Here is a 13,053-nt window from a genome sequence, read left to right as displayed (position 1 = left end):
GACCAGGAATGCAAACAGGGATAAGGGTGCAAAGGATATGTATACAAAAGATAAGGGTGCAGAAGACTTTAGCAGCACTTAATCATTGACTAATTTAACATTTGAAAAGTTATTCAGTAGGATTTATTACAGTTATAACAGTGACTAAATTATAGATTCACTCTAAAAAATATTCATACCGTAATCAATTTACACATGCACAGGTAAACTCATGTCTACACCTATTTCTGTGTGTGTAAATATACCTATCAAGAGCTCCCCTCAGGTTCAGTGAAATACCTCCATTTCCTTTGCGTTTCCCAACAGGCAAGGGTTGCACCTATGGGAGCATGGAAATGGGGGGGAAATATCAGCCTAGGCCTCATCATCAGTGATGGTCCTTTGAGTATCACAAACTTGAAGGTTTGCGAGCTCTGAGAGGCCCCACTCAGAGGGAGGTGCTGACTCAGCCCACTGCAGTCCAGGAGAGCTCAAAGGGCCTCACTGACCCAAGTTGGTAACTACTGGGCTTTTTTCCTAGAAAGTCCAGTAACAATGGTACCATTCCGCTTGGGCTGTGATTAATTTTTAAAAGGTTTTGTAACAATGGTACCACTTCACTTGGGCTATGAATCAGGTAAATTATTTACCAAGGCTAACAAGGATAACTGCATATCCTTGTTTTTCACTTTGGTCAGGCAGATGATGTTTCTGTCATGGTCAGTGTTGTTCCCACCTATATCATGCAAGAGCTCCTGGCACAGTCAGAGATGCTTCAGTGCCCAAGTGGTACGGTCAAGGGATGCTTCACCGCTCAGCTGGTTCGGTGAAGATTTGTCCAGAGTTTCTGAGGTCATAGGGCAGGCCCAAGGATGGGGAGGATGCACCACCACAAAGCCCCCATGACTAAAATCAATCTCTCTTGCTCCACAGAGCAGTGGTGTGGTTGCCTCTTGCCTCTGTGCCTATACACAGGTTAATGCCATGTTCCAGTTGTAATTTGAGGGAAATTTTTGTTTAGTTCATATTGCCATTGAGATGCATGAGTATTATTGCTGGTCTGAATACCTTCAAAAACAATACCTCTCAGCTGCAGAATATAGAGAGACTGAGTCTGTTGCTGTTGCTTGGTCAGTCCATGGTGATTTTAGTATTCACTTGATTTGGCATGTAATACATATATTTATTTTTATGGATTAATTTTTGTAATGAATGTGTTTATATGTGAAATACTTGACCTTTTTTCCCCTAGTCCTTTTTTTTTTGCCATACAACATAACCATTGGGGACCCATGGCTATAACCAGTTTAATAACTAAGTAAAGTTCTAATAAAGACTAATGATGACTAATGTCAAGATCTCTGCAAAGTCAGGGACTTGTCTTAAGGAGTGATACTTGAAGTAATGACAAAAGGATAGGAGGGCTCGATGTAGTTAGACTCCCATCCTTAAGAGTAGCGAGGTAGAATTTTCAGCCACAGGTAAGTAAAGTGACAAATGGTATACAGGAGAGCCAACGTACTAACTTGTTTATCAAACATATTTTGGAAGTGTGACTTCTTACTTAAAAGCTTTTGACCTAATTTCTGAAAGGTACTTCAAAATAGATTTCATCATGTGGAAGAATATCCTATTTTTAAAGTGTAACACTCAATTGTGCCATCTGGCTACATCTAGTTAGAAATTAACACTTTTTCATATTACAAAGTATTAATGAACTGAATGAAATGGAGTATGGCTAAGGTGCTGACTTGTTATTAGGCTAAGTTTCTGTCTGGGATTTTTTGTGTTGGTTTTCTTTTGTTGTTGTTGAGGGGAGGGGAAGTGTGGTTACAGCCAAAATTATTGACCAGCTAACTGAAAACCAGCTTGCTTTATTTATGTGTTATTTTGACATAGAATCATAGAATCTCTTAAGTTGGAAGGGACCCATAAGGATCATCAAAACCAACTCCCTGCTGCTTGCAGGACGATCTAACACTAAATCATATGATTAAGAGTGTTGTCCAGATGCTCCTTGAACTCTTGCCAGGCTTGGTGCCATGACCACTTCTCTAGGGAGCTTGTTCCAGTGACTTGACCACCCTCTCAGTGAAGAACCTTTTCCTAATGTCCCATCTGAACTTGCCCTGATGTGGCTTCATTCCATACCCTTGGGTCCTGTCACTGGTCACTAGACAGAGGAGATCAGCACCTCCCCCTCCGCTGGCCCCATTGAGGAAGTTGTAGATTGCAATGAGGTCACCCCTCAGCCTTCTCCAGGCTGAACAGACCAAGTGACCTCACCCACTCCTCATAAGTCTTGCCCTTGCGACCCTTCACCATCTTCTTTGGATGCTCTCTAATAGCTTTATATCTTTCTTATATTGTGGTGCCCAAAACTGCACACAGCACTCAAGGTGAGGCTGCACCAGTGCAGAGCAGAGTGGAACAATCACCTCCCTTGCCCAGCTGTTGATGCTGTGCCTGATGCACCTTAGGATATGGTTGGCCCTCCTGGCTGCCAGAGCACTGCTGACTCACATTCAACTTGCCATCGACCAGAACCCTCAGGTCCCTTTCTGTAGTGCTGCTCTCCAGCCTCTTGTTCTCCTGTTTGTACATCCAGGGTTGCCCCATCCCAGGTGCAGAATCCGGCACTTTTCTTTGTGAAACTCCATATGGTTGGTGATTGCCCAGCCCTCTCATTTGTCTGTCTCTCTGCAGGGTGCTTCTGCCTCCAGGGAGTCCACAGCTCCTCCTACTTCAGTATCATCAGCAAACCTTCTTAATGTACATTTGATTCCTGCTTCCAGATCATTTAAAAAACATTAAAGAGCACTGGCCCTAAAACTGAACCCTGGGGAATATACAGATAACCAGTTGCCAGTCTGATGTGACCCCATTTGCTATAACCCTTTGAGCCTGACTTGTCAGCCAGTTGTTCACTCAATCTATTATAAACCTTTCTAGCTGTGTGCTGGACATTTTGTGCAGAAGGATACTGTGAGAAACAGTATTGAAAGCTTTGCTAAAAATCCAAAAATCCTCACATCTACTGATGTCCCTTTGTCAGCTAGATGGGTGACCTTGTAAAAGGAAACTAAGTTGGTTAAGCAGGACTTCCCTCTCGTGAACCCATGCTGGCTGTGACCAATGACTGCGTTGTCTCTCAGGTGTTTTTCAATAAGTCCCAGAATTAATTTCCCCATAATTTTATCAGGTGCTGAAGTGAGACTGACAGGCCTGTAGTTACCAGGGTCTTCCTTCTTGACATGTATCAATATTTCTTTGTAGACTGATACCTGTGCTGGTAAATGGTATGAAATATTCAGAGATTGATATTATTCTGTTAAAGGTAAGCATTCCTTTCTTTTATACTCAGTAAGAATATCTGGTTAGCTTCTGACTTGTAAATCAGAATGGTTGAGCTGGTAGACCAGATCTGGTCTGCCATCTATTCAATGGAGATTTAGCTTTCTGGGGCAAGGTGTGCTGTTCCAAAAACTGAATGTGACTGCTGCCATGTTTGTTGGAAAATAATCTGTGGGTTTTCCTGCTTTGCTCCTCTCCCCTTCCACCAAATTTTGGCAGACCTGGGATGCTTTTACCCATGAATGACTGCAGCAAAGCAGCCTATAAAGAAATTATCAGAATTAATTTTAATGCCCTTCTAGCTTGCACTACACAGCTTTTTCCATCCCAACATTTTAGAATGTGTCTGTGTACTAGAATTTCTCTATCTCTTCTTTCTAATTCCTTCCCATCAAGAGTAATTTCTTAACAATAAGAGTACTTTGTGCTTTTCTGTGAGATTACCTCTGTTGCTTCTGCTTTCCTGAAATTTTTCTGGTAAATACTGTATCACAATGCAGCAACAATGGCATTTTTAGTTATCTAGACAGCACAAGTGGGATGTGAATTTCACACATGTTTATAAAGTATTGAACTAAAATTTGCACTACGTTCTTAACTTCCTTGAGCAATATGGTTGCACTGGTTTACCTGATAAAACATTTTTTGACAGGGGGATGTGGAAGAAGATGAAGCTATTCCAGATAGTGAACAGGACATAAGACCTCGTTTTCATCGTTCACGGACAGTAGCTCAGCCACATGAAGAAGATCGTATTGAAGATGATGATGATGATGATGATGATGACAATGGTCTTGATGATGATGATACTATTTCTGACTGGAATTTAAGTATGTCAAAGTAATGTGTAAAATGTTTTAAAATGTAGCTACTTGCATAATACAAGAACCACAGTAAACAAAGGAGTTTTTGTATAAGAATACTGAGGTTTGCTTTTGAATAGAAAATGAACTATCTGCTGATATAATTGGTGTTTTGGGCAGAGGGGAGTCTTTCAGGTGATGTTTTGACTATATAACTATTGGAAAATCTAGCCACCTCTAAACTTATTTTGAATATGGCCAATAGAGCTGCAAACATCTACTAGATGCAATTCAACAGAAGCTTTGGATTTTGAATTTTAATTCTACAAGGTAATAAAAAAACATGTATTCCTTTTTACTTTAGTAAAAGTCTTTGTGGTGAGTTGATCTTGGCTGGATGCCAGGTGCCCGCCAAGCCACTCTATATCACTCCCTTTACCAGCTGGACAGGTGAGAGAAAATGGAAAACAACTAGTAGATTGAGATAAGGCAGTTTACTAAAGCAAAAGTGAAAGTTAATGTGCACACAAAGAAAGAGGCAAGCAAAATAGGTTTATTTTCTCCTTCCCATCAGTGACCGATGTTCAGTACCTTCCCAGAAGCAGGGCTTCAGCACTCGTAAGGGTTGCTTCAGAAGGCAAACATTATAAATAATGAATGCCATCCCCTTCCTCCTCCCTCCCTTAGCTTTTATATCTGAGCTGACATCATATGGTATGGGATATGCCTTGGGTCAGTTTGGGTCATCTGGCCTGGCTGTGTCCCCTCTCAGGATCTTGCCCATCCCTACCCTACTGATGGGAGGTGGAATGTTGAGACAGTGCTGATGCTATGCCAGCACTGCTCAGCAGTAACCAAAACACTGGTGTCTAAACAACACTTTACCAGCTCCAAATGCAAAGCACAGTGCTGTGAGGGCTGCTATGGGGAAATGAACTCCAGCTCAGCCAGATCCAATACAATCTTACACATTGTTCTTAGCTTAATAATGCTTTCTTTTAGTTCAGTCTTCCCTCTATATCTGGTTTGTGTTTGATTTTTTTCTTCCGCCTACATGCTACTACTGACCATTATTACCAGTAGTTCAGATGTAGTACAGATGAAGGTGCCTTGAAGCTTATGGATCAAACAATTTTGAGACATATCTAAATTTTGAAATAATACTAATACTGATAATACTAATACTGATAATACTGTTATTATTATTATAATTTAGAAGACAAAAGGCACAAATATATTTTCACTTGTAAAGTATCTTTTTTATAGTTTAAATTCATAATGCTATTCTTTTAGTTATTGTGTGTAGAGATTGCAGAATTAAATCAATATTTCATGGAAAACATAACTGAAATGACAGGGTGCTGTGTGGTCCACAGTTTTGGTTAAGAAGATGAGGAAGCTAAAGCTCCCTAGGAAAGAGAGAGAACAGAACAGTTAAGAAATCTGTTTTGATATATGTTATCTGTGACAGAATTTGGATTATCTGAATTTCAGAATTGTATGCCCTATTTCTTATCCAGTGTTCTATACTTGACTTCCAATTTGAACAGAGAGGTAATGTCAGCATAGCCTGACACAGCAGCATTGGTTAGTAATGAGACCTGGTAACTAAATATGGGAGTCCACCTTTTTTCCTCTAGTAGAAAGCTAAAACAGTCTAAGCTGAAGCAGCAGGTGCTGGTCTTGGGGAGTCTGTGGTGTTTTGTTTTTTAGTGGAGATCTGCTCTGAGTTGAAGGCTCATGTTTGATTTTATTCAAACCTGTTGGACATCATCTAGAAGCAGAGTAGAAAAATGTTTGTATTTATTATCTATTCTAGTAGTTGCTACCTCCCAAGTGAAAAACTGTCTGTGTCTTGCTTGGGCCCACTAGCAGTTTAGATCCAGTTTAGGAATTTTGCATATTGCATTTGCTATGTATATTTTGCCTGATTACCTATTTTGTATTTACTTTTGTTTCAGTTGAATCAAGGAACTGACATCATAGTATACTGGAAAAAAATACTGTATAAATTCTGTAATACGAGCATTCTCTATAAATCCATCTTAGCATTATTTTTCTAAACATGTCAGCCCCACAGCAGAAAACCAGAGTAAGGATTTTTGAATCATGTTTTGAAACTGTTCTTTTATGAGGTTTTGTGTGCTAAAATATGAGTTTAAACACTTTCAAACAAATTTCAAAGTAGTGTTCTTTGTATAGGTCCGTCACAGAATTAGGAGCTAGCTCAGAGCAAAAGTCAGCAAATTTCTTTCAGTCTCTAGAGATTGATGATTTTGACTTTTTTTTGCTTTGATACATAGGTCATGTTCGAACATTTTCTTTTTAATCACTTGCTAGTATTTTTTGGCTATTTCTCCTTAATTTCTTCAGTATGTTGCATTCATGTCACAGACCTTCCCTCTTTTGTAGTGTTACACCATCCTGAAATTATGTAGTGTATATAATGTTGCAATATAATGGTGTGGTTCCTGTCTATTTGTGATAGAGAGAGGCAGGGAGACTGAGTGGTGGTGGTCAGAATCCAAATTTATTGTGGACTACATATGCTTATATGCTATTCTAGGAAGGCTAGTAATTTTTTACTACAGTGTTTGGGTTAATCATCATATAAACATACATTTTGCAACATCTCTTGTTTGTAGAACTTGATTCAATCTTCTCTCTTAATTCAGTCTTCTTGCTCTGTTTGTTCTTGCCAAGGCATCCTGATCATCAAAATCTCTTATGCTAATCAGGTCCAAAGTACATCACCTGTCAGTGAGTGTTTTAAAATCCCTAGTGTATAAGTCCTTTTAGTGGCTATAAAAATGCTGCAAAAATGGCTCCCTAAAAGCTATGGCTTTGTACCAGAGCACAATGGATCCCCGTGTATTGTAATGAAATTAAAGTATCTTTCCTCCTGATAACCTGGTGATGCCTAAAGAGGCTGACCTAGAACAGAGACTAGGCAGAGTTAAAGAATAAAGTAGGTATTTATTAAAAGGCCTAATGGATACCCCTTGAGCAGTACAAGAGCCTGGCCAGGGCTACACCCAAGATGATCACAAGAGGGATGACCAGTCATGAGTTTTCACACTTTTATAAGTTTTGGTTCATTTATATTTGGGTTAATTGTCCAATTACAGCTTCAGGTTATGGAGTCCCATCCTCCTGCTTTGCTCTCTTCAATTCACTGTTGTTTATGCTTTTTGTGCCCGAAGCTGCAATGGTGTCCTTGGTTCTCAGGCTGGTAAAGGATTGTTTTCTCTAACTAAACTGTGAAGAGAACTTCCTAGCACTTAATATGAAGTTCAGAGTTACACAGTAAGGCAGTACAGAATCTGAAAAATATGAAAGATAAAACTTAAGAACTTAAGGCATCACTGGCAGCTCAAAGTTAAAATGAGGATCATACTTTTTAAATACAACTGCTTGTATAATAAGATTAACATTGTTAATTCCCCTCAGGGAAATGTTCTGCTGCTGCTCTAGATGTCCTGGCTAATGTATTTCGTGATGAACTTCTGCCACACATCTTGCCCCTTTTGAAGGAATTGCTTTTCCATCATGAATGGGTAGTTAAAGAATCTGGTATCCTTGTTCTTGGAGCAATTGCTGAAGGTAAGGCAACAGTCCATATCAGGTTACTGAATTTTTATTGGTTCTAAAGCAGTTCTGGGTTTCCTTCTAGATGAATTTACTTGTGCAAGCAAGTATACATCCTCAGCTATTTGGTTTTGTTTTAATGTGAATAATCTCTACATCTACTGGTTGATGACTGCAGTTACTTGTTTAATTTTTCATTTTCAAATCTGTGCATTTTTTTGAGGCTTCAATAACTTAGATAATTTCTTTTATTCCTCCCCTTTTTAACTCTGTAGCATATATTTCTTGGTCTCTCATGAAATACTACCTTGATTTGATACAACAGGAATATCTACATTTCATTCAGTGTTTTCAGAAATGGAGAAGACAAGTCCCATGACTTCAGTGCCCTGAGCTGCTTTTTGTGGATGGCTCTCTGGTTTAAATGTGTTAACTTCCATTTCTTTGTATTTACTTACAGTCTTGGCTTTTTGCCTGTATTTCCATAATCTCTGTCTGTTTTGGAAATTGAAGGAATATGTTTGGGTCCATGCCTGGATTATCTATCTTTTCCTACAGTGCCTAGTGAACATATATTTTATTTGTTGCTAGAAAGCATTTTTGTTGGTTTTGATTTCAAGTCAAGCAAGGTAAAAGTTAGTACTTCTTGCAAATCTTAGTATATTACTGCCCTTGCTGACTCAAAGTGTGCAGCTTTTATTGTTGACCAGTATTTGTGTTATATTAAGAGAAAACAAGAGGAAAATTAAATTTTTAAAGAAATCTTTTTTAATGATATGGTGATTAGTTATCAAGGCCTAATCTTTCTCTGCTTGTTGTCTTGGTCACTCTGAGTAGACTGGCATAAGACTTCCAAGCTTTGTAAACCAATTTTATTTGGATATTCTTGCTATACTCCCTTTAATAAAGCAGAATTTATGGAGATTGGAGAAGCACTGAAGTAGAAATGTAGTTGGAATAAATGTAAATTCGATTGAGGATTTTAATTACTGTTTATGGTGTGGTTTCATTTTAGGACTTAACATAAATTAGGTAGACTTGCTTTGTATATTGGCAAAATGTATTACTACATGATAGAGGAAGGAAATATATCCCTTCTAGGAAATAACAAAACGCTCTATTATGTTTTCTAATTCTCATACTGTAATAGCTATATTTTTCCTTCTAGGCTGCATGCAGGGTATGATTCCATATCTTCCTGAGCTGATCCCTCACCTTATTCAGTGCCTCTCTAATAAAAAGGCTCTTGTGCGCTCCATCACTTGCTGGACTCTTAGTCGCTATGCACACTGGGTAGTTAGTCAACCCCCAGACACATACTTGAAGCCATTAATGACCGAGTTGCTAAAGCGCATTCTGGATAGCAACAAGAGAGTACAAGAAGCTGCCTGCAGGTGAGCCAAAGCTTAAACAAAAAGTACTATCCATGACACTGCTTTTTCATGGGAAAATATTTTAATGCCTTAATTGATTATTCTATAACTCTGTTTCTAGCTCCTAATGTATTTTTTTTTCCTTTTAAATTGGGGTGGGTTCGGCTTCTTCTGAAATCATCACAACTGAGTTGTGGTAAAACAAAACCAGATAATTTGTCTTTCTCTTGTCCAGTTTGTTTTTAGAATATATGAAAAGCAAACTAAACAATCTATTGCTGTAAAAAGAAATTATCTGTATGTCACACCTGTTTATTTTCAATATTTGAAATTTCATTGTCTAGGAATCTGGCTTTTATAGGCCTATGAGCAAGGTCAATACGGGAAAACTATCCCATCATTGCATTAGCAATGTTTATATTTAGCTCAGGATTACCAAAAAATTTGGGTTACAACTATTTCAAGGGATATTCCCTTTCTCTTGAAAGGAGATCCTTGGAGGTAAGATTCCCTTCTGTCCCTTGTCTGCCAATATTTAAAAAAAAAAAAAAAGAACGGGCACACCATTATTAGAATGGGTATACCACTTGTGCAGGAAGCTCAGCAAGTAAAGCTTTTACATGTCAGTTTGTGTAGGGGAGGAGTGCAAAGCAGACTGCCAAGAAAGTTTCTTCATAAAGCAGGATTACATCTGTAACATATATACATTAAAGGTTTTTACCATAATTTTTTTACATTTTGCTCATCACAGTTTGAGCTGAATCTTTGTGTTCAATCAAAATAGATTGAGATTGTCTCAATAATACCATTGTAAAAACATACCTTGGATGAATTTAAAGACTAAATACAGTTCTGTGTTTAACCAGGAATGGGTAGTTTAGGGCTTTTTGGGGTGGTCGTGTTTTGTTTTTTACAAGCTACTGACTGACCTATTTGGGGTGGGTTTTTTTGTCCATCAGTGCCTTTGCTACTCTAGAAGAGGAGGCTTGTACAGAGCTTGTTCCTTATCTTGCATATATACTTGACACTTTGGTCTTCGCATTTAGTAAATATCAGCATAAAAACCTGCTCATTCTTTATGATGCTATAGGAACTCTAGCAGATTCTGTAGGACATCATCTAAATAAACCTGTGAGTATACTTTATGTTCTGTAGAAACGCTCATCATATATTGAAAAACTGGTTGAGTGGCTTTTGTAGTGTGCTTTATATGTTTTTAAACAAAAATCCTGGATTCAATAATAATAAATATTTGCATGTAATATACATAGGCTGTATGTAATTTTCACACTACACAAATACTCCCCATTTTGAATAAATAATTGTGTGTTTGGTGGCTTGCAAAATGTACTTCTCATTATTGTGGCTTTTTTTTCTTACTCTCAGAATTTTTCAGCTCAAAGGAGATATATAGAGATATATATATAGATATGATATGGGATTTTAAAGAAATTGGTAGAATGTGTGTGCTAATTTCTAATGACTTTTTTGTTGCTTGTAACCACTTTCAGTATAGCTAAACTGCTCTGTCTTTCAATGCATCAAAGCACATCATCATTAGAGATTGCTTCATCCAAAAGTGGGATAGATGTGCATTTTATATCTAAAAACACAGAATCCTTTGAGTAAATCACAGAGAGCACAGGCAAGTGTAGTGGGGGTTTTGTAGTATACATGTTCATTAATAGGATATACATATATGTCACATGCATGCTGTTGAAATTTGGTTTATTTCTCTATAGTTCTTCACATGACATAGACAAACTAGAATAAAACAATTTGGGTTGTTGCCATGGCATTTTATTTGCCATTCAAGACTCCACACTGTCAAAGGACATATTTTCCAATCTCTCTCTGGCCCTGGCCAGCTTGACTTCTGACAGCACCAGGAGGAAGCTAAATGGGAGCTCCTGGTAATGGTGGGACTTTCTTCAGTTGCTTAAAATATTGTATCTTTGGACATAGCATTAGCTGGCAGCATCTGTTGTCTCTTTGGATACTTTCTGGGAGCAACAGTACTACAGGGATGCCTTGCTTAATGTCCTTGTGACTATGACAGCAGTGGCCGAGAAGATGCAACATTTTATACAGAATTGGTAAGTGCGCATTTCTGGAGGGATAGAAAATTACTTTCTTCATGGATGAGTAATTGAATGAGGAACAGGTTTCAGGAACTTCTGGGGATAGAGTTGAAACATTAAGGCAATGGAAGATGATTGAGAAAAGCAGGTGGCAGATGCACAGCTAGATTGTATTGCTGGTAAAAACATTTTCTGTAGCCCCTGAGTCAATCCTATAGATATATAACAACCCAGGCAGCTATTAAAAGTTGGTAGACTGAAGCCAAACCTGGAGGAAAAGATTTGTTTTGCAAAGGTACTTATGTGCCTCAGCAAAAAATCTTAAGACATAAAATTTAAGTTCTAATATTCAACTACTATATATTTCAACAAAGGTTGAATTGCAGTATATATTTTTTTCTCCTGAAAAAGTAGAATATATAAATTTTCTATCTTTGAAATAAACTAGTATGCAATTAAATGCTTCAGTAGCTGATGCATTTTCATCTTAAACAGGAATATATTCAGATGCTAATGCCTCCATTAATCCAGAAGTGGAACATGTTGAAAGATGAAGATAAAGATCTCTTCCCTTTATTGGAGGTAAATGTTAAAATTTGAGTATGTGTCTTTTGGGAATTGCCTCTTCTACTAAGGATGTTCCTACTAGGAAGTGTGACTATAAATGCTGTCAGTGTTAGGTATTTCCCATTATGGAGAAAATATTATGACAATAGTGAGAATTTTTTTTAACTGAGGAAATGTTATTAAGTTTAGCAGAAATCTTTTAGAATTATTTTTTTTCCCTGACATTCTTGGGTGTTTTCTTTGGGATTCTTTGTTTTTAAAAAATTGTTCCATCCCTGTTGTTCTTGTCTTCTCTCTCTGCTTTCCTTTCGTCCCTTCATTAAAAAAATTACCAACAGGCTGAAGGTATGAACCAGACAATGTAGTCTGTTCTCTGTACTTTCCAAGTGTGAAGCAGGAAAACACTTCTAGAGAAATTAGTTTCATAACTCTTGGGTAATGTTAGGGCTTGTACATTGTCAACATGGTCAAGTTTAGTGTAAATGCTAGCTGAATTATGGTAATTGTCTTCATATGAACTGTCTTGGCACCTTGAAGAAGATGCTGCTCCTGAGAAATTTTTTCAACTGACATACATAGGAGAGAATAACAATTAGCTGATGGTTGCCTTGGCTCAGCTAATCAGTACTACCTTTCCAGGTTGTTTTTGCTTAAACAGTTACTTGTGAGTATACTTAAAATGCTTTTAATTTGCTACACACAAGTAAAGGGTACTTGGGGGAGGTGAAGAAATTGTCTCTCTCACTTTTTTACCTTCTTTATTTTATTTCAGTGCCTGTCATCAGTTGCTACTGCCTTGCAATCTGGATTTCTTCCATACTGTGAGCCTGTGTACCAGCGTTGTGTCAATCTGGTGCAGAAGACTCTTGCACAAGCCATGGTATTTTTCTATTGCTATTCCAATGTTTTCAGAATATCTCCTTAAACCAATGTATTAACTATGTAAAGTTAGGGGTTTGCAGGGAGATTTGTAGTATTAATTATTGAATTTTTAAATGAAGCTGCAGTTCTGAAACTTAATTGTTTGTTTTTACTTTTATGCATGCCTCTGAGAAAATATAATACTCATTTTGAAAATGCATAATTATTTGTTGCAGTTGCACAATGCTCAACCAGACCAATATGAGGCTCCAGATAAAGATTTCATGATTGTAGCTCTTGATTTACTCAGTGGTTTAGCTGAAGGACTTGGAGGCAACATTGAACAGCTAGTGGCTTGCAGCAATATCCTGACACTAATGTACCAATGTATGCAGGTGAGATGAGTAATCTGTTTAATCCAAAATTTTCTTTCTAGAAAGAATCAGA

The 13,053-nt window shown here is 37.8% G+C and overlaps 1 protein-coding gene across 1 annotated transcript in view; it reads left to right on the top strand.

Annotated features, from left to right (window-relative positions):
• The window catches only part of LOC132086122 (transportin-1-like), a 157,583-nt gene that overhangs the window by 99,400 nt on the left and 45,130 nt on the right, over nt 1–13,053 (top strand). The window contains exons 11-18 of the mRNA XM_059491581.1: nt 3,256–3,316; nt 3,986–4,163; nt 7,587–7,739; nt 8,893–9,118; nt 10,057–10,228; nt 11,674–11,760; nt 12,518–12,625; nt 12,843–13,001. Of these exons, the coding sequence (XP_059347564.1) occupies nt 3,256–3,316; nt 3,986–4,163; nt 7,587–7,739; nt 8,893–9,118; nt 10,057–10,228; nt 11,674–11,760; nt 12,518–12,625; nt 12,843–13,001 (1,144 nt within the window). The remainder of the gene's footprint in view (nt 1–3,255; nt 3,317–3,985; nt 4,164–7,586; nt 7,740–8,892; nt 9,119–10,056; nt 10,229–11,673; nt 11,761–12,517; nt 12,626–12,842; nt 13,002–13,053) is intronic.

This window comes from Ammospiza nelsoni, chromosome W (assembly GCF_027579445.1).
Source record: "Ammospiza nelsoni isolate bAmmNel1 chromosome W, bAmmNel1.pri, whole genome shotgun sequence".
NCBI lineage: Eukaryota > Metazoa > Chordata > Aves > Passeriformes > Passerellidae > Ammospiza > Ammospiza nelsoni.
Note: the sequence above shows the minus strand (reverse complement) of the source record. Positions and strands in the feature narration are given on the sequence as shown.